At 43.6% G+C, this 26,464-nt stretch overlaps 1 protein-coding gene across 1 annotated transcript in view; it reads right to left on the bottom strand.

Moving 5' to 3' along the window:
- The window catches only part of NTSR1 (neurotensin receptor 1 (high affinity)), a 52,217-nt gene that overhangs the window by 2,400 nt on the left and 23,353 nt on the right, over positions 1–26,464 (bottom strand). Inside the window, exons 2-3 of the mRNA XM_010019927.1 lie at positions 11,588–11,789; positions 221–311 (exon numbers count right to left, since the gene is read on the bottom strand). Of these exons, the coding sequence (XP_010018229.1) occupies positions 221–311; positions 11,588–11,789 (293 nt within the window). The remainder of the gene's footprint in view (positions 1–220; positions 312–11,587; positions 11,790–26,464) is intronic.

Raw genomic sequence — 26,464 nt, 5'->3', positions numbered from 1 at the left:
GCCAAAACTCTTAATTTGTCTGGCAAATGAAGTAACAAATTCAAAAGAATAAACCAAACCAACAATTAAGAAGTTGAGGCTTTAATCCCTCATGTGGATAATGCCCTTGCTCATAGATCCCCACCTCCATCCCCAAGTCTGCTGGTACCCTGGCAGCCCCATCCCAGCCCCAAACCCCATCCCAGCATGGGGGGAGCTGGTCCCCTGTGTTGGCACTCACTCTGTCCAGTGACTGGAGGGGACATAGCAAAACATGAGACGCCGTATGTGATAAGGGAGCCAACAGACCACGAAGGCAATCACCACAGCACCTGCAAGGTATGAAAAAACCCATTACTTTTTGTGAGCAATTCTTCACTGGGTGGTGATGCTCTGAACTGTTTTTCTAAAGCCCCACTACTGCAAAGAATTAATAACCCTGAGGAACAACCAGCCTGCAAATGTCTGTAAAAACAAGCAGAACAGAAATAATAGCAAATAACAATAAGCACAGGGGAAATGGCATTATGAATAGAAGAAGTTACAGGTAAAGGACTGCTGGTGCCTAGCTCAGACTTTGGATTGTGAAGCTGTATTTGCATCTGTCCTTGTGTTTCATGCCCTTGTGGCACTGGGTATTTCATCCAAACTACTTGCAGAGATGTTGGTGTATGTTTTTTCATCCAGGTAGACAGGGAGCCAGGGACATTGTAATCCCATTAGTTTGTTATGTGGAGCCACTGGCCTCAGTCCCCACGGTGCTGGGGATCATTAAACAGCCTCAGGAGCTGCTTCTGGTGTCAGGGCTCATCCTTTTGTTCTGTGTTTGTGCAATTCCTGAGACACTGATTACGAGATGTTTGGCTCTAGACATTGCCATAATAAAAATGATAAATTAAAGGGTAACCAGAGAAAGATGATATGTTTTTTTCCTTTCCGATTCTAGCCAAGGGACATCAAATGATGGAAAATAAAATGCAACAGCTCTGAAAGATAAAAGTGCTGTTGGATAGAGTGCGTTTGTCAATCTAGATTAAAGACTAGACAGATCAGGCAATCAAGGGAAAGATTTGTTTCCTTTTGTAATATGCATTTCAACCTCTGCATGAAATGACAGGATTCTGGCAGAATCCTAGCAGGAAATAAAGAAATCTCAGTTAAAATGTAACACAATAAAAGACAAAAAGAAAATCAAGGCTAAATAAAATAATTATGCTAATTTTTTAATCCCAGATTTGCTCTACAGAGAATAAGGGCCACATCACTCTTGTCCTTTATGTGACCTGTAAGAAGCTAGGAAGCAGCAGAGCTCTCTTACCCAGCTACACACCACCAGTGCAATGCGGACTTGGCACATAGAGGCAAAGGCTGCTTTTCCTTCTGCCTTGGGATTGAAAATATTTATGTGGATATGTCTCAAAGCCAGACACTGTCATCCCTCAGGGACTATGCCGTAGCTTGTAGAGGAGACATGCAGAAAGACGTGTTTCCCTTTAAAAACACAGTCCAGGAAAATCAAGTCTGGCTGTGGTTGCATCTCCCCATCACCATTACTCAGTCATGAGGCACAGAAGAGGGTTCAGTAGTAGGCACAGGGGAGGGAAGTGTTGGTGCCCTATTACTGTGGGTATCATCACTAACAGAGTCACTACCTAATGTGTACAGAGATTAAGTAATTTCTGGTGTCCAGTTCAGTACTCGCAGCCTTACTTCAACTCCATGTGCTGTCTCTCATGTTAAACACATAACTAACAAAGGAGATGGTTGTATTCTTTTAGCATCAGCCTGCACGATGTATGAGCATCTTCCAGGAATGCTGCAAAAGCCATTTATTCAATAAAGTTTTAGGCAACTGAAGGGACATGTTTTGGAAAGAAGGCTAGAGGGTCTGTTTTTATTCACTTTTCCAAGTGAATTCATTATTTCAATCTGAATCTTTCTGGCTGCTATATGGTCATTGTGATCACAGATGTAATTCATCACTAGGTGGCCTGCAGCTTTTCAGATGCTGTCAAGTGAATGAATTTGACCTGCATCTGATCCTGCCCTGAGGAGTGTTGATGGGACATTGATGGGGCAGCCCCTAGATGACACATTGCACCGGACAAGTGGCATGTCCACTGGGAAGCTCAGAGGGAGCACTGGATGCCTGCCTTGCTCTTCCATGTTTCTGAGCACCTGCTTTTGGCCACCTCCAGGAATTAAGTTCTTTGTTGGATGGACCTTTGGTTTGCCCAGGGTGGAACAGTCCACCCATGAGCCCACAAGAGATCCCTCCCAGAGGTCACAGGAGAAGTGATGCTCTCCAGCATCTTCCCCTCCATCCATCAGCCTCGGGCTAACAGGAATGAGCCAACATCACAGCTCCAGTCCATCTGCTTTCCAAGTGCTTTTACAGGATTAGCTGGATTTTCAGGCTGTGCAAGCAGCTTCCCAAAGGGCTCCCAACACAAATTCATTTGTGCACATCATAGTTTTTGCAGAAACCTCCATGCACTGGCACTTCCCAGCTGCTTCCCCTGCATGTAGCTCTTTAGAAACAACAGGATCTGGATTCTTTCTACAGCCAGTTTCAAGCCTCACACATCTGCCTGTTAAATTTACCAACACATTAAATGAACGTGGTTTTCTCCTGGTAAAAGATCTCTGCTTCTGTGGCTCAGAAAATGCTGTGCTAGATAGTATGGAGGCAAGGATCTATAGCAGAAACAACACATATTGGGAGAGATATCTGCTTAACCTCAGCAAACAAATAGTCAATTAAGTAATCTGTGGTAATTCTGTAATATCACATGCAATCACTCTGCAATTAAAACTCTATTAAACACATTGCTAAGTGCATCAGAGACACTTATGGTCTGATTTGGCAATCCCAGCTGGGTAGCATGCTGTGCGGTTCTGTGCCACCAGCCTCTGCTGCACAGATTAGGAGACCCTGACCTGTATTTGTCTCCCTTAATCTGTATGTTTCAATTTTATCATACAAGAGATCAAGAAGATTTAAGGTGGCAGTCCTGCCCTGTGTTTTCCCCTCCCCAGGGATGGATGGATATGAAACACGTGAATGTGTTAGCTTTAGTCTAATATGAGCTGTACCTTCATTGCCCTTCTAAATCAACCCCCCACTGTAAATGTATATTAAAATCTGAATTACTACATTCTGTTTCTTTCTATTTTGTCCTATAATGGCCTTATTCTCTGCCCATTTGACCCACATCCCAAGGAAGAAGGGGAGAGGGGGAAGCAGGAGCAGCGGAGGATGAGTCCTTGTTTGTTTATTGCTCAGGAAGTCCTGCAGAAGGAAACATAAATTTTGTGTGACATCCTTTTCATTGTGCAAAAGGAGATTTAAACTGTGCCAGTCTTGATTTTCAGACTAAACTGGATGTGGAAGCAATTCGGGAAGTTAAATTGTATTAGATTGCACTGAGTATTTCATTTTACCTTGTGTGTATCCTGTGGCTGAGGCTGGGAGACAGCCCTCCTCCAGGGCCAGCATCTCAAAAAACTCACGTTGGGTTAGCGTGAGCACAGAGCAATGTATCATGTGTAAAAATACCATGCTAAGTGCTTGGAGGCTGGTTTGACTGAGCACAGGAGCCACGCTTGGGAGGGATTTTGATCCCTGGTCCCTCTTCTGGTGCTGTCTGAGGCTCGGTGTGACTCAAAGCACCAGGACAGAGGTGGGTAATGTGTCACTGCTGGTGGCTCATGTGGGACCCCAGGGATCTGCTGCAGTACAAAGCACTTGGCTGGTGTTTTCCTCCTCACTTCAGCTCTTCTATCCCCTCCAGGGTCATGCTGAGTCACAACCTCCTGGTTTAGGGTGGCCCTTGGCGAGGACACTCCTTCATCTCTCCTCCTTTCTGTCCAGGAGAGGAAGAGAGATGCAACTCCCTCTTTTAACCACCTCTGCTGTTGATGGGGCCTCCATAGAAACTCAGATCCACCCTTCCTCTATAGTTCCATTCAAATTATTTTGGCCAATTTCTTTCTTTTTCTCTGCATTTCAAGGGGAACTGTAACACATACAGCTGGAGAACATCGTGTTGTAGCCTCTGAGCAGGGACAGGAGCTGTTTGGGTACATATGGACCCATCTGAACAACATCTCTCAGCCTTTTCTGCATTTCAGCTCATCAGCAGCCATGTGTTTCCAATGCTGCCCAAGGAATACGTGCTCCAGCTGGTAGTACTAACATATATGACAGTGTTATGGATCTCATGTCAGGGATTTGCATTAATGCAGATTTTGGGAGAAACAATTCTCGTGTATTTAAAGCTCCTGGGTTTAATATGCTTATTTAGTTGATGCTATTACAAGAGAATCTCTCCCAAAGTAGAGCAAGAGTCACTGTGCCATTTGATATGAGAGATGGCCAAAGCTGGGCCAAGTGTAGATGTAGCTGGCACTGCCTAGTTAAACCTCGAGGCGCTGTTTATATTAACATGATGCACTACCTGACAGGTCGTAGGCAATGTTTATACCAGTGGGTCCCAAAGTAGGGATTATGAGAGCTGCAAGGGTGGGTATGAGCCTAGTAAAATTAAAACTGCTTCTGCTGCTATTTGGGTCACAAGGCTGCAGAAGTAAGGTTTTCCATAAAAGTCAATAATAACCAGCGGAGATTGGGGAGCACAAGTGTGCACTGATAGTATTCAGGAGAGCAAAGAAGGAGAAACTGGGAATAACAATGAGCCTGGGAAGCCCTCAGCTCCTTTAGACACCCCTGAAAACACAGAGCATTTGCTGGATACAATCCCCTTCTGCTCCTGCACATGTTACTGGGCAGCGTAAACATTAGATTTGACTCCTTATTTTCCATTCCCAGCAGCCAGAGATCTGCTTTTAATCTTTCTGCTTCATTTTCCTTCTTTTTTTCCTACTGGAAGAGGATGGTCTCTTTTTGGATAAAGAGGTAGAAGATGCTGTCTCTCCTGAAAGGAGCCATGTTCCCCTAAGCACTTTGTTAATGGCAGTGAGACGGCAGAGTGAATAGACAAACCTTCTAGCATGCAAAACCAGCATATTTTACTCAGACTATATTCTCCAGCCCTGATTTTCAATGGCTTTAGCTGACAGATTTGAAAATGGATGTGAATTCCTGCTGCTGCTCACGCCGGTGATTACATCGCCCACTGGTTTCATCTGTAACGAGCAAGGCAGAAAATGAAGGTTAAAGCTAGCTCAAGAACAGGCTCCAAGAAGCAGCACATCACTGCTGATCCACTGCAAACTGGGATCTCACCCTTTGTTTCCTTCTAAAGTAACTATGTTTTTGGGAAATTAAAGAAAAAGTTGCTGGATTCCATTTGAACTTTATTCCTGCCATTTCCCCTGGGGATGTGTTTGGAGAAGAAGGAAGAAGAAAGAAAGAAAATTTCACCTTTGAAGGATAGATAAGAGCTCCCACCTTCTCCTCACCAGGTTCAAGGCTCTTTCTGTTTGGTAAGATAAGGTATAACCTGAACTAGCATCCTCTGCATTTCCTTTCTTCTTTTCTTTCCAGTTCTGAATTTCAAGTGTCCTTTGTTCCTCCAAGAAGGGTTTCTGTTTTCCAGAGGGACCCTGGAGCTGTATTTACTGCATGCTTCTGCAATGACTAAGGCCCTGGCCAGAGTTTATGTCTAAAAACACACCAGTTAGCTTTTTAAACACTCACATTGACAGGGTTCTACACCTGGAAAATCCACTTGCTGGGCATGACAAGCCCTAGAGCTGTCTTCAGAGATGGAGCCACGCCAGGCTGGACAGAGCCTTGGGCGACATAGTTTAGTGTGAGGTGTCCCTGCTCATGGCAGGGGGGTTGGAAGCAGATGATCTTAAGGTCGTTTCCAATCCAAACTATTCTATGATTGTCTGATTCTATGAATCCACTGCAGCCAGAGCTGCAGTGCCAGAGAAGAGACACGGCTTAGGAGAGGAGAACAAAGAGTCCCCCTGTCCCAAGAGGTGCAGCCATCATCCCTTTCTGCCCCTCAGAGGGTGTTTATAGAGCGCTCTGATACCGCTTTCTTGATGTCACTTGGCAGGCTCTAAAGTAAACCTACATGTACAAACATCTCGGGGAAATATATACAACTGTCCTATGGCTAATTTATCCTCCTGAATTTCAATGTGACACTTGAGCTGTTAAACCCAGCTTCCACTCATGCTCAGTATCACAGGGCTTTTGCTGAACTCCACTTGGAGCTGCTCAGGCTTTTTATTAGGGATACAAACTGCCATGAATTTAGTTCCTTTCTTCCAAAAGAAATGATTCATGGGTAAATCTGATTTCCTTAGTATGTAGGAATTATGAGCTACATTTGTTTAAAGAGCACATTTGCAGACTGATGCTCTTCCGTGTATTGTGGCTGCAAAGTCCTAGCTGTTTGTTATTCCTGTTTGTGAGATGATTACACTAAATCTCTTTGCAATAATTCTCCTGTAATGGATAGATAGCTCAGACTTGGAACATCAGAGAGGAGAAATGAATGAACTCACCAAAACATTCCTGCAGAAGGGGAATTATTAATGCACGAGTTAATGAAATGCAGGCTGCATGGATGCTTTATTAATACTTGGCCTTTGTCTAGTATTACTTGAAGAAATGCAGAGACCCCAAAATCATAATTTACAAATTCTTAGACTGCAGTAAAAGAACATAGCCTGACTTCATCTCCTAAGAAGCACCTTAAGGAGGCATCACCCAGCCAGCTGTGGGAGACCAAAGGATTTTCTTTTAATTGGTTAGATCTTTCTAAGTCCTTTATAATTGCTTTCACTAAGCAGCTTCTCTAATGGAGCAAACGCTACCTGGAACTGATTACATTTCAATAGGCTTAGCCAATGTCCACCCAGGGACAGGCAAAGCCTCCTCTGGATGTCCATCAATTTGTCTCATCGTTGTTATCAGAGTTCAGCTGTGCCATCCAATAATTTCTTCCTTCCATCCGTGGCCAGAACCAGCCTGACAGGCAGTCAGGGAGGTGCTCAGGGCTGCTCAGAGAAGAATGGGCTGCAGGCTGGTGTATTGATGGGACAATCAGTCCTTGTCACAAAACTGTCCCATTTCGAGAAGGCGTTTTGCCCAAACAGTGCTTTGAGCCTGAACCAGGCTCAAACATCCTCTGATTTTTCAGTGCTGTTTGGAAATGTGAGACAGATGGGGAAGATTTATGTTGTCTTTCTATGTCTGGATACAGCACACAATGGTCTGCACAGCATACAAGAGGTTTTACCTGCTGAAGGCTGCTTATTTGAAGGGTACGTGTGTGTGCACGACTGCCTTTAAGATTTATGTAGGATGTTATCAACTCATCAGGCAATCAGAGAATAATCACCCTTCCATGAAGTGAAACACATTGCCCAAACAATCAGCTTCCCATCACTGCAGTATAGCCATGGAGTAATAACAAAGATTGGAGGTGGTTTGCAATCAGAAAATTGGAATATTGGATAGATAAGGAAGGTACGAAATCTTGTGGTGGGAAGTATTTAGCAGCAGCACTGATGCAGACTTTCCCTGTTATCCTCACAAAAGAGCTGGGAAGCTGCCAGTGCATTGAGCTGCCTGAATTTGGATCCTCACACCTGGTGAATGCTGACAGCAGAGAGGGAATTACAATCAGGAATCACATGCTTACTGAATTAACGAGGTGGCTCCCAGGCAGCCGGGCTGATGTGTTCCTAGGTCCTGATCTCCCTAATTACTTTGTACATGACCAAAGTCAAACAGAGACAAATAATACATAAATGCTACCAAATGCTGTTGTGCATGTTTTGAATGAAGCTGTTAACCTGACCAATTTAGCTCCCACTTCAATGTCAATAAATACATAATCTCAGCAGACCTGGAGGGAAGAAGGAAGGAAGGTGTTTGCGGCTCTGATCTCATCCAACAGCTCTGCATACCATGAACTGCAAAAAAGGTCTTTTCTGAGCACTAGCTCTGAAACATTTCACCCTTAAAAAGGTATATCCAGCTCTCTGTACTTGAAGCCAAAGTTCACTTTTGGAAATGGAAAATACTTTGCCCCCTATGAAGCTTTGATTTTGTGCCAACAGTTCTATTAGTGTAGACAAGTGTCATTATTCTTTTCCCATCTTCTTCCATAAACAAGCCTAGACTGTGTACATGGATTTGGCTGCCATGGATCCCAGGTTAAATCCTGTGCATCCTTGTGTTTTGCTAGTTTTCAGACAGCTCAAAGGCCTGATTTATTAAAAGAAAAAAGAGTTGTGAGGAATAGGTGACAAAAGGAAATGTGAAGCAAGCACATCCAGTAACCAAGTGCATCTGAAAAATGAAATGCAGCAGGATTTCACTCACACTTGGTAGATAAAAAAAGCCTTTCCGCATGATGTGGTGAATCACAGACAAAACTGATGACGAATTTCTTATCTGTTGGGTCTTCCTCAGTGCAGAGAAGGAGGAAGCAGCAGCTCTCTCATTGCCTTCCCAGCAGGGAAGTGAGCTCTGTCCTCCTGCCAGCGTGGCACTGCAGAGATGCTTTAACATCTGTGCATCACTGCCCGTGGGGCTCCACAGTGGCATGTCTGACCCACTTCTGCACCATTTCAGGCTCCATACTGGAGCCCTCACTTGTGCTAACTTTTCTCAGCTTTTGCAGTAGATAACAAAAGGAAAAGTTTGCCTGGGGAAGGAGAAGAAGAAAATTAAGCTTATTGTTCAGTGCCTCAGAGGAAACATGGACCTGTTGGTGAGTGATGCTCTTCCACCACCACCGAGCAATGCCAGGAAATGCCAGGTGTAAATTCAGGTCTCCCACTTATTATTCATGAAAAGCTCTCTCTTCTTGATTTTTAAAGAGTATACAATACTAAAAGGAGAGAGAAAGGTGTGAGATGTTTGTAGCACAAGTGAGAAAAGGCAGCTTCCCACTTAATGGCAGCAGAGGGAAGCGTTAAGAAGCAGATGAAGATAGCAGGGAACCAAGTGACTTGCACAGTCTCATCCTTGCAGGCTCGGTGCTGAAGCAAGGCTCGCGCTTTATCCCTCTGGGGATGATGGTTAATCGGGGTGCAGAAACAGTAAATATCACAGTCCAACAAGATACTTATGGGGAATTTCATGTCTTCTGGGTTTTTTTCTCCTTTTTCTCAGTAGGCATTTCCCAGCATGGTGTTTGGAGCTGGGATGCACATGGTGTGGGAATAATACGCTGCACAGGACACATCCCTTGTGAAAAACAGCTGGAAAAATCTTGAGGAGATTCCTGGTGCCTTCTCTAGGGATTTATTTCCTTGTTGGAAATGTGGCCTTGGTCAAAGCACTTCAGCTACCAAGAGCTTTGCCATGAAAAGCACCAGTTGGAAACCTTCCTACTAACTAACCCTCACCATCTTATGTGCATGAGGACTATCACAGTTTAAAGTTTTTTAATAACAAACAATCACAGTTTGTTAGTTATTTTTGGGTACTACTTTTGAACAACTTTTGCTTTATTGTCTGTCTGTTTAAGCTACCAGACAGTTTGGTCTTTCCCTTAGCTTATTTAATTAAGCCATCCAGTATTTTGCAGTAGAGCTCAATTCCTGAGTGCAAGATCTTTTATTTAACCTTCATCTGAACCAATGCTCTGCAGAAAAAGAGTAAAGAGATATATACAAGGCTCAGGTTGCTGCTGATTAAAGCATTAAAATGCTGGGCTAGTTTTGCTTTTCAGAAAGTCTCTGGGATCAGCTGAAGATGTGTTCTTTAGCTCTACATATCAACAGACAAAGGCAAACCAAAATGTTTCTTTGTGATTACCCTAAATGTGGCTGTTTGGAAGAATAAAACCCCCTAAACTGAATCTCCTTCTGCTCACAGTTCTGCGTAGCTTCTCCATGAGGTTATGAATACCCACCTAAGCAGGTCATAAATGACCACTTGTGTTCCCAGCTATAAAGACTGTTTGAGACGCTGCATGTGCAGACGTGAACCCTCTGTTGTGTGTGAAATAGAGGTGAAGGTATTTTCCAGAACAAGGCTTGGGAATTTGGCTGATGATATATGTTTTGACAGCCAGCCCTCAAAGGGCTGCAAAATTTAGTTAAAAATCATATAAGCATCATCATTTTTTTATATAAATAAATAAGATTTTTGATAAATCTAAACCACAACCATACTGACTTGGCTTGGGGCAAAAAATGTCTTTTTGGTTATTGTGATTAGCTGGCTGCAAATAGTCTGCAAAACACTATGTGCCCAATAGCTGGTGGGAGAAGGTAAAGTGCAACTCACAGAAGGTTGTCTCTTGGGAGCTCTGCTGAGATTATAGTGAGACATTTTGCACCTGGGAAAGGCAATAAATCAGAGCCACTTCACTCCAGAACTGGACATTTGACCTGGGGAGATGTTCTGTGCCAGGCAGGAACACGGGAATGCTGCCACTGTAGAGAGCACAGGGACCACTGTAGAGAGCACAGGGACCGCTGTAGAGAGCACAGGGACCGCCCCTGCCACTCTCTTGCTTCACATTTGCAAGTGTGCTGTGGAGCTATTTCTGGGATATTATAAAACATCAAGTGTATGGGATTACATGAGGAATGTTTTGCTGTCAAGCCAGTTTTGCTATTGTCAGAGTTCTGAAGAGAAAAAACACCAGGAAGAGTCAGAACTAATAAAATATATATCTATATGTTTTTTAATCTGAGTCATACTGCCATTTTTTTCCTAAGAGAGAAAGGAAAATTGAATCTGGATTAAAGCTGTTATTGACTGTGAGAAACTCTTTTCTGCTATGAAGAATCTTCACACACTCCTATGTGTGTATCTTCAGGGGAAAACTGATTTTCCCCACACCTCTACTGAAGCAGAGAGCACCTTCAAAGCAGCTCCTGGGGGCAGGGGAAGGAAACCACCAACACTGGGTTTCCAAATCTTTACTTCTAACAGCTGAGACAGGTTTACCACATCTGGTGCACTTCTGGCTTACCACGGACAATGCCAGTGGGGCAGAGTACCCTGCTCTATGTGCCCACTCTACCTGATCTCTTCAAACCCAAACCCACCAAATGAATTTGGGTTTAAAACCACATCAGTCCCCTGGTCACACTCAAAGCCTAAATCCAGTACCAGCTGAAAGAGAGGTGTTCAGGCTGGAGCTGGTCAGAAATAGAAAAAGAAACAGGAAAGCTTGGTGTTATCAAGTTGTTTCTGCTTCACAGAACATGAAATACATTTAAATGTTGGGAGTTTTTCTGAGCACAATCAATTAACTAATATTGAAATCTCTTCCTTTCATTTTATGACTTTTTTTAATCCTTTAAGGGAAGGTTAAGACTCAGAAAAGTGACAGTGAGCGAAAAAGAAAATAATGGAAAATGAGGATAAAATTCCCTAAAAAAACTCTGGGTGACTCAGCAAGAAAAAGATGAAGAAGGAAAGAGACCAAGAGAACAAATCTAACTTCCAAAGTTTGGGGCTTTGAGACAAGAACTGGACAATGCTGGCAAACATCACAGTGTTTGGGGGCAACTTGGATTTCCCAAAAGAGCTAATTTTTATTTAAAACAGGTTTAGGGTGAAAGTGTTTATCAATTTCAACCTATTACTCTTCAAGTTGTATTTACTTCGACACCTCTAGCCAGTCCCATGCCAAAAGATGTCAGTACTTACGCAGGACCCTCACGCCGTGCTTCAAGGCTTGCACACGGTTGGGCTCCATGGACATACTGAGCATTGTCTGCTGCCCGCCGATGGTGCAGACCTGGTTTTCCTGGGCAGCCTGCTTGAACATGACCATGAGCTGGTTGGCGATGATGGTGTTGAGCACAGAAATGACGACCATTGGGAACACGAAGGAGATGAAAGTGTTGACCTGTGGAGGAGAGATGTGGCACAGTCATGGCACGAGCAGGATCAGTGGAGCAGGAGATTGGGTTTTATTTCTCAAAGCAACAGAGAAACAACCTGCAGTGGAAATCTTTTCCCTCTTATTACTCTGCTGGGTTTGGCTTTTGAAGGCTTATTGCACAGAGGGAAAACTCAGACACCACTGATATATGTTCATTCACACGGGTCAACACTCAAAAAAAGCAAATTCATTCACATTCATTTATGTTGCTTCCCCTTTTCAGTGCAGTTCATTGCCAGAAATGTCTCAACTGAAACATGCCATTGATCTTTTCATCTCAGGAACAGCAGGATGCTTCTTAGCATTCATTGTGCTTAGCGTGACTCCTAAATAACAGCATGTTACTGTATTTTACTTTGTTATGAGCACTACTTGGGATCTTTTTTACTTTCTCTTTTTTATGGTCTCTCCTTTCCTTGTGTATTTAATGACAGCATTTTGTTATCTCTTAACCAAATTACCCAATAAACCTTGTGCCTTAAAGGATTAAAATTGACAAGAATAAACAAGTGGAAGTTGTAATGGCTTTAGTGCAAATTATTTGATTACTAGAGTTTTGATAAAATTAAATGGAGGATCAAATTAAGCAGTGATTGAATCAAGTGCAAGTCGCTGTTCGTTTCAAATAAGGCTTTGTGAGTCAGGCCTTGTGGGCTGCCTGGAAACCCTGCTGGAGCTGAGCTTAACAAACAGCAGCCCAGGGAAATAGAGGCATGTGTGGGATTTGCCTGTATGCCTGTGGTGAGGTGCTATGGTGGGATGGTGAGCTGCTGTGGTAGGATGATGAGCGGCTGTGTTGGGATGGTGAGCTGCTGTCTCTATACAGTTTTGTGCTCCAGAACTCAGTGTCTTTAGAAAAAGTACCAGCTGGGTTTCGTCTCTCGCAACCCACATGGTGAAAGAACATCATCTCTCATTTATGCCAGTGATAATAATAGAGCTCCTCTTTGGACTGAGGAAATTCCTAGATACACCCCACCATTACACACTGTTAATGGCCTCTTTTGTTATATATATATAGCAGTTTTCTAAGCTTTTAAGATATCTCCCAAGCCTCCTGTGTATAAAGAAGAATTATCTTTTGGAGTCACCTTGAGACGCTAAGAAAGATCATTAAGCAGTAAGGATCAAGTTCTCAGCTGGTACAAAATGACATGGTTTCACTGAGAAAGTAATTTGTGCTTGTAAAGGACCTGTTTCATCTATTCACAATGTAGCTGGGCTCAGCTGGCTCATATGGGGGTGGAATGATTTGCTCAGACTTACCGGTTCAGACTAAGAGAGGAGCCCTGTAGTTCCCCATTCCTATTTCTATGGGTTTAGCACCTGAATGTCCTTCTTTCCTACTGCAGAACGATGTTTACACATCAATAAATGGAAACAACTCTCAAAATGCTTCACTCTGCCACTTGAGCTTCAGATTTTACTTGCTTTCATTCAAAACCTTTGCCCTAGCTATAAATGAGTCTTGCCTAATGTAATTACACAGAACTCCAAAAGTCTTTCCTGAGCTTTCTTTAAAGCCTTGATTCATTCCATAATTCTATTGTGATGTCTTTAAAAAGCTTGGCCAATTGTGTAGAATAGCATTGACTTTCCTTTTTATGGATTGTTAAAGTGAAAGCTTTCTGCTGTATTTAAAGAATTTTTCCCTGTGTCTTGATTTGTAGCAAAACTTTCATATAGTTAAAAAAAAAAAGCAATATTTTCCCCAGAAGCAGAAAGTTTTAATTTGTGGAAGGGATTATTTGGAAACACAGATTCTTGAGGACTAGAAAGGGTAGAAAAGCTGATCCCCCTCCTGCAAACCCTCTGTGTTCAGTGTTCTTCTAATAAGCTGCTTGCAGGGTTGTGCGAGTTTGGACCCCAGTACTGAAACTCCTAACATCAGTGGGACTAAAGTGGCTATGGCTGTCAGTGAGTACCTGTGGGAGCCTTTGGGTCTTTATATACCTTTACAGATCACTTTGGCCTTGGGAAGGAGGATTTAGACAGTGTCCAGGTTCGTTTTTGACCTGAAAGTCTCAGGCCTTGTGTCAGCTCACCATGGAAAGGACAGCTTGTGCAATGCCGAATCTAAACTAATTCTGTACTCGGGGATGTTTGGATGCACAGCGAGGGTGGTCTGGCCTCATCACTGCTGTCACCAAGCATGGTTCAGTCTGATTCTCTTCTCTGTTAAAATTCATGTGTTTGCATCAGTGTAAACCCACCTGATCCGAGGTTTCTGCTCAGCACCATGATGGACAGTGGCAAGCGGAATGAGCACAGCGCAGAAGCACAAAGCTGTGCATGGAAAGGCTTAGTACCGGCTGCTCTCTGGCGTAAAAACCCCAACACCTCAAACCCTGTGTCTGTGTGCTAAATCCTCCTAAAAAAGGAGAAAATCCAATTCTACAATGTTTGTCACTGGCAGGAGAGAGGAAACACTAACCCCCTTGCATGCTGCTGTCGTTCTGCTAATCCTAAAAGTCTGGCAGCATCTGTGGGATGCAATTAGTCCTCAGGACCAAATAGTGTTGTCTCATACAGAACAACAGCCTTCCCTTCCAGCACCACCTGAGCAGTAATGCTCAGAGAGCTGAATCACTCTCCTCTTCCTTTGAAACAGAAACATGCGAGAGACACAGAGAGAAGGGGACCAGAGAAATCAAGTGACACAAAAGCAGAAGCCAGTTCTTGGCTTTGTGACTCTTTCTAAACCTTTTGTACAGGAAAACGGCTCTGCTGACCTTCATGTTGATGTGATTTGTTTTTGCCAAGTTGTCCCTCAAATTATCTGGCTGCTGTGGTTTCCCTGGGTTACCACTGAAACAGACATCCACTTACAACAGTGGTGAAGAAGATGAGCGTGTAACTTCACATAGGGATTCCCCAGGGGGCCTTCAAGGAGTCCTCTAAACCAGAAGTTTTGTGAAGGTTTATTCTTTCGTGTTCCAAGGCAGCTGCTGGAAGAATAGAAACTTAAAGACCACTTGGAAGAAGATGGATTTTCCATCCCTCCTACAAGCCCAGACTTTTGTTATATATGTATCTGAAGGAAAGGAGGGGAAATACTACATCAGTTACAGGCATTTAAAGCAAAACTCAGTTGCCTCAGATGACTGTTCCCTCGATCTATCAGCGTGTGGCTGTGAAAGGGTACAGAACTGTTAATGAGTGTTTGAGGAGCTTTTACAAGGTCTTGGAGCACTTGAGTGGTTGAAAGTAAAAAATTAGGCCAAAGGTTTTTCCTGGAGTGGCAGCAGCAAGTTAAACACTTCCACTGGAAGTATTTATAATACAAACCAGCCAGGAATCAGAACTACTCATAATATTTTCATCGAAAGAGTTTTGCTGAGAAAATGTTCCATTACTGAGACTGTAAAAGATTTTTGAATATGTGTCTTGTGTTCTCCCTCAGGCTTTTTCTTTCCTAAATAAGTAAATAAAGTCCCACAAAGCAAATGAAGAGTGAAATGCTGGTCACAGCAGCAGCACAGCACAGTGCATCCCACGAAGCAGCAGCTGGGATCCCCTGCCAGCAGGAGCGGACGTGGGGAGCAACTAATATTTAGGGATAATTTTAGCCCTGGGTTATGACAGTGGTTTTGTGGCGGAGACCAGAGATGTTCCCTTGTTGCCTGATAAATGAGGTGACAGCAGAGCCAAGTTCTTGCTCTCTGTCAGTGCCACGTCTTCTGGAGACACGGCCCCTTCCAGCAGTGAGCTGGGATGCTCAGAGCAGTTTTCCCCTCTTCCTCTTCAGGGATGTGAGAAGGACAATTACAATGGGGAGAAGTGTGGATGATGGTGAGATGTCACCAGGACTGAATAAGCTTCTCTCATACTTCATTTCCCTGCTGCACACCTGCCTTCCAGCTGGGAAATGCTATGAACTGGCTGTCAACCTTTCTGCTTTCCACTGGGGAGGATTCTCAGTGCAGAGCTCTCCTTCAGTCCAGCCACCCCTTGAGCACATGCGGGGGAAATGGTTGAGAAACCCAAAAGGAGCTGAAAACTGTCTCAGGAGGAAACTTGTCTTTGCTGGTTTCCTGGAAGTGATGCTGGAGATGACCGAGGATGCAGAGTATCGTTTGAGTTGTGGTTTTGAGCAAATCCCACGTAGCTGGGATTTAACAAGCTACCACATTCTTGTTCACCTCGTCTCCAATGGAAATGAAAAGTAAATTATCCTCCCCCTGATTGTGGAGGCAGTATTGTTAGCATATGTCAATCAGAAAAGCACATTCTGCTACATCAACATTCGGCTGCCAAAAAATCTTATTTGACTAAAAGTACTTTACAAAATTACCAGTTATCTCACTCATTGGCTGGAATTAGCATTTTTTTAACCACCCAGTGGATAATTTCAGCCTTTAATAAGCACAGTACCGTATTCCTGGATACAGCAATCTGCGGAAGACAAAGCAGGAAGGGGAAAGGCACATGGTGTTGGCATGCCAAAAGGAGCTTTTGGCCATGGCATTCGTGTTTAATGCTCACAGGATGTATCTATCTGATGAAAAATCCAAAGGTTTTTTTTTTTCCCCCTCAGTAAATGAATCACCAGCTAATTAAACCTCATCTCTGCATAGCTTTCCAGATTTCCATGCCAAGTATCTCACAATTATCAGGTGAATGCCATTCCTTAGATACAACAGGGCAGGAGAGATCTGCGTTTGTCAGTGATGGAAGCAAATAACAACTGCTTCTGTAGCCAGTGCCTGTTACAGGGAAGAATGTGGAAGCCACAAACTGCAGCCTAGGAAAGGAATTCAGCTCTTCTGGAATTCTCTTTGAGGAATTTTATTAATTTCAGAGTGTATTAACACTAGTTTTAGTAGAAAATCTTTCCAATGTTTCCATTCTCTGGTCATTCATTTAATAAATACTGTAGATCCAAGGAGGAAGCTTAAACGAGTGTGGAAGTGAGAGAATAAACTAAGGAATTTGAAAGTCCTTATCTCGGATAAGTGCATCCTGCTGTGGGAACACAAACCCTGGATAAATAGGAATAGGGCCAAGTGCTGAAACCTGTGTGTAAATCTGGCGCTCTAACAGCATTCTCGAGCGGGAGCTCGATCTTTGCACACTGCCAGTTTTAAATCAGGCAGGTTTGCCTGTCACGGTTTATTTTTGGTGGCTGCTATCTCAAGCAGCCCTGACAGTGTGACACGGTGTGACACAGCCATCACCCTTGGACGGAGGCTGACAGCAACGTGGATGGGTTGCGCTACGCGCCCAGAAGGACTTTATCAGCTGGGTATCCCTATGCCTCATAACCAGGAAATATGCAAATATCTGATATAGATCCAGGTGATGGGACATTATATCCCATCATTAGCTTGATAGATAATCAAAGACAAGATACCAAACCCCAACAAATATTGTATTGAGTCTGTGTGACAGCAAGGGGGACACGGGAGTGGCTTCTGTGAGAAGCTGCTGGAAGCTGTGAGGCTCTGTGCAGAGCCAGCCTTCTCCTCAATGTATGGGCTCATCCTGTCCCTCTTCCCTTCCCACACCAATCCAGGTGTGAAATCCTGGAGAAGAACGGAGTATCTTTAAAACATTCTGAAACACAAATTGGCCACCAGAGACACCCACTCCAGCAGTAGCAGGGGCTGGAGCATCTCACCTCTCGGAGAATGTGAGCATGTGAATTGCTCTAATCACATCCCAGACAGCTGCCCTGTTCATCTCTGGGAGCTGTTAAGCAGAGAGGTTGAGAAGCACCTTTGTTCTGCCCCTGCAAGGCCTTTTCAGAAGTGTTAAATACCAAACCCAGACATTTCAGATAAAGGTTACAGCGATGTGAAACGTTGCTCACAGGCACAGGTATCTGATGCCAGAATGTTTTGATCAGCTGTGAATTACAGAGGCAAACCTTGAAGCTAGGACACAGCTGCACAGGGACAGGGGGATGGATGACAATCACAAGCAGCTAAACCTCTGGGAGCTGGGGCAGTGATGTGGTGTGAGCCTGATCTAAACACAGAGACAAGCAGGACATCAAACGTGTCATTCAGGGGACAAGAAAAGCCTCAAATGGGGACACATCCTGCCCAATCCGTCTCAGATGGAATAACTCAGCAAGTTTTGCTGATCTGAGGCAGAACTGACCACAGAGCTTGAGTTGAACAAACCTGTGTATTTCAGACCTCTGCAGGAGTCCTGGTTTTCTTTGTGTTTCCAATGGCATCTGGGAGTAGGGAACTGCATGTACTGTTGAGAAGAAATAGAGCAGACAGGTCTGAAGATGAACTATCAGATGGAGCTGATGGATGCTCCCAAGTGACCGGATGAGGTCCTGTCCTTATGATACTCCTGCCCTGAAGCCATTAATATCAATGAGATTGGTAATTAATTGCATGGCAAGCATCTGTTACTGACACATCCATTTGCTGGCCTTATTCACTTAAGGAAAATCCCTCAAAAGACAACTGAAGGGACAATGCAAAAGACTTGTGCATGAGCTCTGGCTGCTTGCTTCTATTTAGATGTTTCAGGGTTTGTATTGGTAGATAACATCAGAAGAAAATACCTGTTACTGCAAGGCTTACAATCACAGCACTGTTTGTGGTCTGTGCTGGTACTTTGAGATCTAAAAGGTGCAAGTACCTGCAACCTGCTGCAAAACAGGACTTGTTCTGAACAACATGGTCACACATGGGAACGGCTCTCAGGTTCCAGCGGTTCTCTCCTCTCTGTTCTGGCTGGATGCCTCTGGTGCTGTCTCCAACTGGCTAACACCAGGCATGAACTCTTCCAAAGGGCTTAATTTAGCTCTAGCACTGAGATCTTAAACTCTTTTCATTAGCATTTTGTGCTTGCTCCAGAGCAGCGATGTTTTCCTGGTAACAAGCCTTTTCTCTTTAGATCCATGGCTATCATGAGAGAATAACCAGTTATTCTGGATTAAGATATTAAGAATAACCAACATGTAACATTTTCAAGCCTGTGTGTGGTCCCACGCTGAAGAGGTATAATGGGAATGCAGAGCAGCTAATGATCTCGAGAAGTTAAGTTAATCACATACTCTGCAGGAGTTAATCAGATTCAGAACAGATGGAAATAAACTGCATACTGACAAAAAAAAAGCCATCAGAGCTCTATGGCAAAAACATTCCACCAGCTTTCCCATTCATAAATCTCCCTCCATGAAGAAAGCTTTTGTTCATAAAATACAACATCTGATGCAGAACAACTTAAATGGGTCTCTTGCTCATGATGGGTTGTCAAAGATGGATAATGGTGGCATTCCTGAGTTTGACTGGATACCCAAAGAGATCATTTAACCTCATTTCTATGCATAATTACAATCCCGTGGCCTAAAGTATTTTCAGATTTATCATAAGTAATAGCAAAAAGGTATGATTCATTCATAAGTGCTTGATATAAAGCTTATTACTCCTAATAGCACACAAGGGTAATACCTAAGTAACTCCCTGGGGACCCCAGAGCTTTTAATTTCCTTTCTTAATGCCAGAAAACTTTCTTCATTGTAACTATTTATAACAGAAAATTTCCTCCTTTCCTGATCTTTGGACACCAGTTTCAGCCCTGAATGGTTCCTCTGTTTCAAGCTTCCAAAGAGAGAGAAAAGCTGTGAAACTGAGGAAATCCTGGAAGTAATGGACTGAAGAATGGGCAGTCGGGAAGATTTTAAGGTTTGCTACTGTGTGTTGCTGAATGCCTTGTTGTACATGATGGATTTTTATCACTTGATAAAACAGAAGGATAAAAGAATGTGCATTTAGAAAGATGAAGAGTAAAGCAGTTACCAAAAAACCTCAACTCTAAACAAAAATACTTGACAAAATCCTCACTAGGATTACTCTTGATGAAGATGCTGGATATGGGGGTCTTGTACATCTCGCTTAATCTAGAGCCTCCTGCCACTGATTTAAGAGGGATATGAGGAAGCTAAAATAGAAAGGGTTTTGCCCAGGATGGTTGCTGCTTCCCTGATTCTGGTGAGGGAAGGAGAAAGAAGTGACAGCAACAGTGATGACCTTCCATCATATCATTATTAAACCAAAAGCTTGAAATCTTCCCCTCTTCCTCCTTCAGGAAACCTTCCTTCTTAGTTTCCTGTGGTTCGGTACATTCAGCTGCAAGGTAAATTAATTAAATTTACCCAATTTTGCTTGCAAACAAGAATAAAGTCAATTTGTTCACTGTCAGTTCACTGGCCTCAGCTTTGTTCCTCAGCTCTAGTTATCCACAGCCCTATTTAGAGCAATATTTTTGGTTGAACAAAAGCTCAGTGAATAATGTTCTCAATTTTCCCTTTGAACATGCAGGTCTTTGTTGCTATTCCCCCCTCACCCTCCCCAGCAGCTATATTCTACTGAAGGGGAAATAACACTTCAACTTCAAATGACAGGTTGGAAATATGCTTTAAATAATTTACCGGTGCCGTTGGATTTCAGGTCTCACTGTCTGTTGGTATTTTGGTTCTTACTTCTTTTCACCAAAGGGATATTGCCTACCACCTCTCACAATATATTTAGTTTCCTCCAGTTTTCTCCAGCTGCTTGTCAGCCCTCTAAATATTTATTAAGTGTTCATACAGTGCCTGATCTCCTGGCACCTGAGTAATCCTAATCCAGATTTTGCCATTATTTTGTGTCTATCCTCTTGCCCATCTTCTTTCCCACTGGGCATCACACAAGCCGTGGGGGCTTACATGGTGAACCTTCATCCAAAGAAAGTGCTTCCGTGCCTGGTGCTTCTCTGGCTGCAGCTGATGCTCTCTGTTGAGGGTAGCTAATGATGTCCTTGTCAAAACTAAGAAAATCATCCTCTTTCCTGTGCTGTTAGCTGTGACTGCAAGTGCTCAGCACATCCAGTGCTCCTGCTGTGCAGGTTTTGCAGCCTGGAATGGGCACAGGGGTGGCAGCCACCACAGCCTTAATGAGAGCACAGAGAACACGCGTGTCTTAGGGGTGTATCCCCATATAAATAAATCACAGCAGCTGAGTTTGTGAGCTGATGCTTGGATCCTTGCTTGCTAACATCTGCTTGTCATTCCATACTTCTTTGGTTCATGCTTGGGATAGTTGTTGCAATGAAGGAGACTTTTACTTGGATATTGTTGCACAGATGATGTAAAATAAAGAAGTGAACCATGGTGACAGTCAATTATCCCCCAACTTTTCTTGTTCTGGTAATACTGAGTCACTTCATTCCTGATAGTCGGAACGGATGGCTTTGCCTACATGGATATGAAGTCATTTACAGGGAGCAAGCCAGCGTGGGGATTTCTAATCAGTGTTTAGGAGTTAAATAAAGCAAAAGGCACAAGCATGGGAGTATAATAAGCAAAGATTTCTAACTGCAAAGAGCTGTAAACAGTTAAAGTAAGTGGTGCTTGTTTGCTTTCTTCCCACACTCTCTTGGTAGATAGATCATGACAGAAAAGAATGTGGATCTGCTCTGCTCATGTGGTGCCTATCAAACTCGTTTTACACCCAGCAGAAGCTGGGTGCTGGGCTCCAAGCTGGGTCCAAGCGTGGGGGATCCCAGTCCCATGCTGGGGATGGAGCATAGGTGTGCAAAGCTGTAGTGACCCCCCTTTTCCTCTTCTTTGTGGGGAAGGATGACAGGCAAGCACACACCCACTGGAGTGAGACTGCAGGGTAGTTAAACCAGCTCCATCCCCCAGGATGATACTGAAGATTTAAGGTAGAGACCTCGCTATAAAGCAAGCCAACCACTAAACCTTCAGCCCGATGCATGAGGCACACACACCACAGAGGAATTCAGAGGAGAATTAGTTTAAACAAAAAAATAAGCAACAAATGGAAAGAACAAATTATTCTTCTATTGAAAAACACATTGGATCTCATTCTGGTTTTGCACGTTCTGCAGGTGAGGTGGAGGCAGATGAGGGTAAGAGGTGCTATTGGTGCCTGAGAGACAAGTGGGATCATGGTAAAGAATGATTTATCTGTTGAATTATGTTTCAGGATGAAATTTTCTGAAGCTATTTGTAATATTTCACAGATGCTGAAAAGTCACATTATTATAGCTGGTAAAATAACAGCTTGTCTGCTTAAAATAATTAGTAGTTGACAATTGGGTTGAATTTTAAACCCATGAGGAGCTTTGGTTAGCGCTAATAAACGTTGATTAAGGTAGCAATTAAAATCTAACAATCTCTCTGGGGGTCTGAACTTTAAAGCTGAAGTTTTGAACAGTCCTCAATTTACAGAGAAAATGCTCAACTTCCTCCCCATCCAAGTTGCATTATTAAGCTGTGGCCACGTGGATCTTCTGTCTTTATATTTTTCCAGTTTACACAAATATATTGAGGCCCAAAGCAGTGTCCCACAGCCAGGGGCAGCAACCAGCACCTACCCTGGTCTAACATCTGATCGACATGAGAGCCTCGGTACAGCAGTGACAAGAAGCAGTTGTGAGGCTTCAGCTTAATGCTAATGCTGTAAAACCCTCTTGAGGTTCCTCTTTCCATGGCAGTCCTTCCCTGGAGGCAGTAGCTGTTCCTTTTCTCATCAGGCTTTGAAGCAGGCTGGAGAGATCTCCATTTCTCCTTCAAGATGTTCTGCTTTGGAAATGTAGCTGACCTCTCTAAAACGAGCAAGGCCAAGTAAGGCTGCGTGTGCGTTCATCTGTCCTGAATCTCTCTCCTGCTTCTCTGAGAGACCCAACTATGCATCACTTAATCTGAGTTACTGGATGAGCTACCAAAAAGAAGTGTTGACTAGGTAGTGGCTTGAGGAAGATTAGAATTATTTCCCTCTGTTGCGTTTGAGCGGTGTGGCCAAGGCAAAACAAGAAGCACACTCCTGTTTATAGACTTGTTTCACTGATTTATCATCATGGGGCTATTCACTGATGGTCTCAGGTTCTTTATGATCTTACCAAACCTGAGGAATTTCAGTCACTTCCCTGCAGTTTTCTATTTCAAAGGAGGAAAATGCATTTGTATTTCATGGAGCACCTCGGTTATGCTGCCATATCATTCTGGTTTTTCACTCTTGCTGTGGGCAACACATAAATTTAACACAAAACCAGATTTGTCTTTCTTCCTTTATCACACACTTGCTGTGTCCCTTGCATTAATTACATTTCATTCCCCAGTTCACAAGCTGAATGCCAGTGGGGAATGAAAATAGGAATAAAGTATGAACTGGGAGCGGTTTGGTCCTCTTGTGTTCCCAGGATGAACGGGAGTGCATCAGCTCTGCCCTTGTCTGGTGCTTTAATCACCAGATGTATCATTATGTTATTAGATTAGTCTGTTTTTTCAGGTCTGTTCCTGATGCCTTTCCTAGCCCAGCCTGTGTGATCTGAGTGTGGCTGCTGGTTTCTCCACAGTACATTCTCCTTAGTACATTTGCTAAGTTCCTCCATTGTGAAGGATATTTAAAGCAACAGAGAGATGGAGAGGTGAGGATGCTAAGAGCTGGAGGAGGGAAGGGAACAAATCTGTCCAGAAGGTGGGAAAAAAAGCCCATTCACTCCCAGTCAATGTGGGTATCACTTCTTTTTTCCCTTCTGTGTTGTAAGGGTGAAATACAAATGACTCAGATAAATGTGGAAAGGGACAACAATGAAAGCACCATAACTAGAGATGCTCAGAGCTGGCTTTTTTTTCCCAAAGGAGGCTTGAGAACTGGGCACAATGATGCATTTACAATTGAGTGAGCAATTTCCATGCCTGAAGCTTTTAGACATCTCACTCTCCATGCAAAGATGGACACAAGGGTTGACCCAGCTGGGAGCTGGAGCCTCAGCGGGGCATGAGAGACCATCAGTGAGCATTGGCTTGGCCAAGAGTGGGGCTTTCGGGGGAAAGAGAAGCTGCTGCAAGAGGTTCCCAGGTGGATATAGTCATCTTGGACATCTCCATTCACAGCCAATACCACCGTCCACAAGTAGGGGTATTAAAGCTGGCTGAGACGGGTCTGCCTGTGGTGTGATGGGCATTGATGTGGAGACATCAACTTGGTTCTTGAACTGTTGTTGCATGAGAAACCATGAGCTCCAAAAGAGAAATTGGAGTGATAATTCATGCACAGACTTCCAGAGTACTTAAAAGGACCTATTTAATATTTTTACAGTAATACTATGCACTCTGCTGCTCTTACTGCAGAACTACAGGTGTCAGCCTGAGGAGGTGTGTGTGGGGGGACATGTTTTTGGAGCAAAGCCATTTTGCCAGGAGGATGAGACAAACAGACGGGGTGCAGAGAGACCTGGCACCTCCAAGGAGCTCAGAGGATCTATTGGTTTCAGGCTGCTGATCTGTTGCTGCACAAAACCATAAGGGTAAATCAACAGGTCAATACACATAGAGTAGGGACCGTATGGAAGTACACATTGGCTTGAGTGATGAACAGAGTGAGAAATCCTAAATCTAGCGTAGATAAAGAGGGAAGCAAATATGAGAGCAATCCCTCCCTGGTGGCAATGTCTCTGTTGGCTAATTAAACCCCATTACATTGAACAGGTCAGGTCCAAATGAGCTGCATGTCCAAAGCCTATAACTGGTCAGGTGGAAGGTCACCGTAACCCCAAACCTGCATGGTCTTTCAGAAAACGAATCCAAGGCAAAAGCTATCAAGAGGTCATGGCTCTCGCTGCAAACCACAGCAAAGACAAGTGCTGATTGCATTTCTGTTCCTCGAAATTTATTTTCTTTGGGTTTTTTTTAAAGTGCAAAATGAACATGTGGGACCTAATGCTGTGGGATAAGGCTGCTAATGAGACTAGTAGGCCAAATGTCAGATTTGTTTCTGGTGTAGCTGCTGAGTTCATTACTGAATACAGTATTTATATAACCTACTTTGCTTTAAGGTATAATCCACCACCAGATGACTGGTACAAGGAAGATGTTTCGCCTGTGGGGTGGCTTCTTTTCTCTAATAAATTTCTTTGGACCTCACCCCAACGCATCTGGCTGCAGCCAGCATTAGAGATTGGCTCAAAATCTGACAGATGAGGCAAGCCTGAGGTTAACTAATTCCTCAGATTCCTTATGGAGCCGTGGCTGCCTGCAAAGATAGAAATTGCTATTCCTTATATTAAGATTCTGAATGCAAGTTTAGAAAAAGCTCTGTTTCCCCCTGGCAGTTTGAACTCCTGTACAACAATTTGCAGCCTGTTTACACTAGGGCTGTTTCTCAGATTTATCTTTCTCAAAACCCACAAGGGTCTGTGGAGGAATGGCTGCAAACAATGGCTGCACCTGGAAGCTGGAGCAGGAATCAGATTCTAACACCCTGCCTTCTGCAACGCAAGAATCAGGAGACAAATCACTGTAGGTACCCAGGAACTCATGGTCGGTCTTGTTCAAGGATCTGAGTGTGGCTGCTGGTAACATCATCCTTTGCTCACAGGGGCGTTGCAGCTGATGTTAGTAGCACTTGCTTACACTGGCCTTTGCTATGCATTAACTAAAAGAGTTTTCTTTTCTAAGCACAAGACTTTCAGTGCAAAGAATGCTGCTTTTTATCCCTAAGGCAAATGCTGCTTTTATCCCTAAGGCAGGCTTCCCAAACACAAGGCTCAGGCTCAGGTAGAAACCGTTCCTCTCCAAACACCTATGGAGGCAGCGTCCTTGCAGAAGAGGAGGTTGATTTACCAAGATGAAATAATCACAGTGTCATGAATGCAACCAGGATTTCCCTGTTAATTAACTAACTGCTTAATTAAGGGGCTATTTTTTTATTAAAATTAATTCTCATCTCTGTAAAATACATGACTTAAACAGGGGATGTACAGAAGTGTTTATCACTGATGCCCTAAGATGCTAATTTCCCAATGTTATGACTTGTAATCAAGATTAATTTTCTCTGACTTATCCTCCAAAGGAAAGACTTTACACCAGTTTTGACATTTAAATTACCTTAGATTTGCAAGTCCAATATTGTCATAAATATTCATAGCCAAGAATTGACTATTTAGTCTTTAATGTTTTTAATTTTTAATTCACTACTCTGGTTTCAGAACAAGCACAGAGAATTGAAGCACCTTTTTTTGGAGCACAGGGAACATCTGGCTTTGCTACCCCAGCAATGAACCGACACATTATGTTTCTGTTTGATGCTGCTGCTGAACAAAATTGGGTGGCAAAATCATCCTTTGATCCTTTTCCTTATGTCTGTTTGCAAAGAGCCACTTCTATGTAGAAGTTATTGGGCAGCACTGCCATTGTTTTAGCATGTGCCATATCCATTACTGCATGAAATGAGGATAGGTCAGTACAAACCACAAAAGCAACTCCCCAGGCAGCTGCTGGCACAAACCTCTGCCACGTGCCACAGCCAGCATGTCTGTGTCTGGTCTCTCCTCTCAGATAAGCAGAGCATTTAGGCTTTCACAGTTATACAAACAGAAGGTTCTTGACTTGCCTTGAATGCCATCCCAGCGAGCACAATCCCCAGCTTGGCACGGGCTGGAAAGAGATGCCTGGGGATCTGCGGAAAAGCAACTTTTTGGTGTTTCCTGACTTTTATCCTGTGAGCTCACCCGTATGTACAGACCCTTCCCTTCCCAGTGTGACTGCGTTAGCCTAAGCACGTTGCTCACAAACATCCCAGTTAAACTTGGCAGGCTCAAGGCTAAGGAAGCATCCCCGTACCCTCTGGCAGGAGCAGCAAGGTGTGCTCCTGCAGCTCTTCTCA

This window comes from Nestor notabilis, unplaced genomic scaffold (assembly GCF_000696875.1).
Source record: "Nestor notabilis isolate BGI_N333 unplaced genomic scaffold, ASM69687v1 scaffold8288, whole genome shotgun sequence".
Classification (NCBI taxonomy): Eukaryota; Metazoa; Chordata; class Aves; order Psittaciformes; family Psittacidae; genus Nestor; species Nestor notabilis.
The sequence above is the reverse complement of the archived record's forward strand: the minus strand, read 5'-3'. Positions and strand labels throughout refer to the sequence as shown.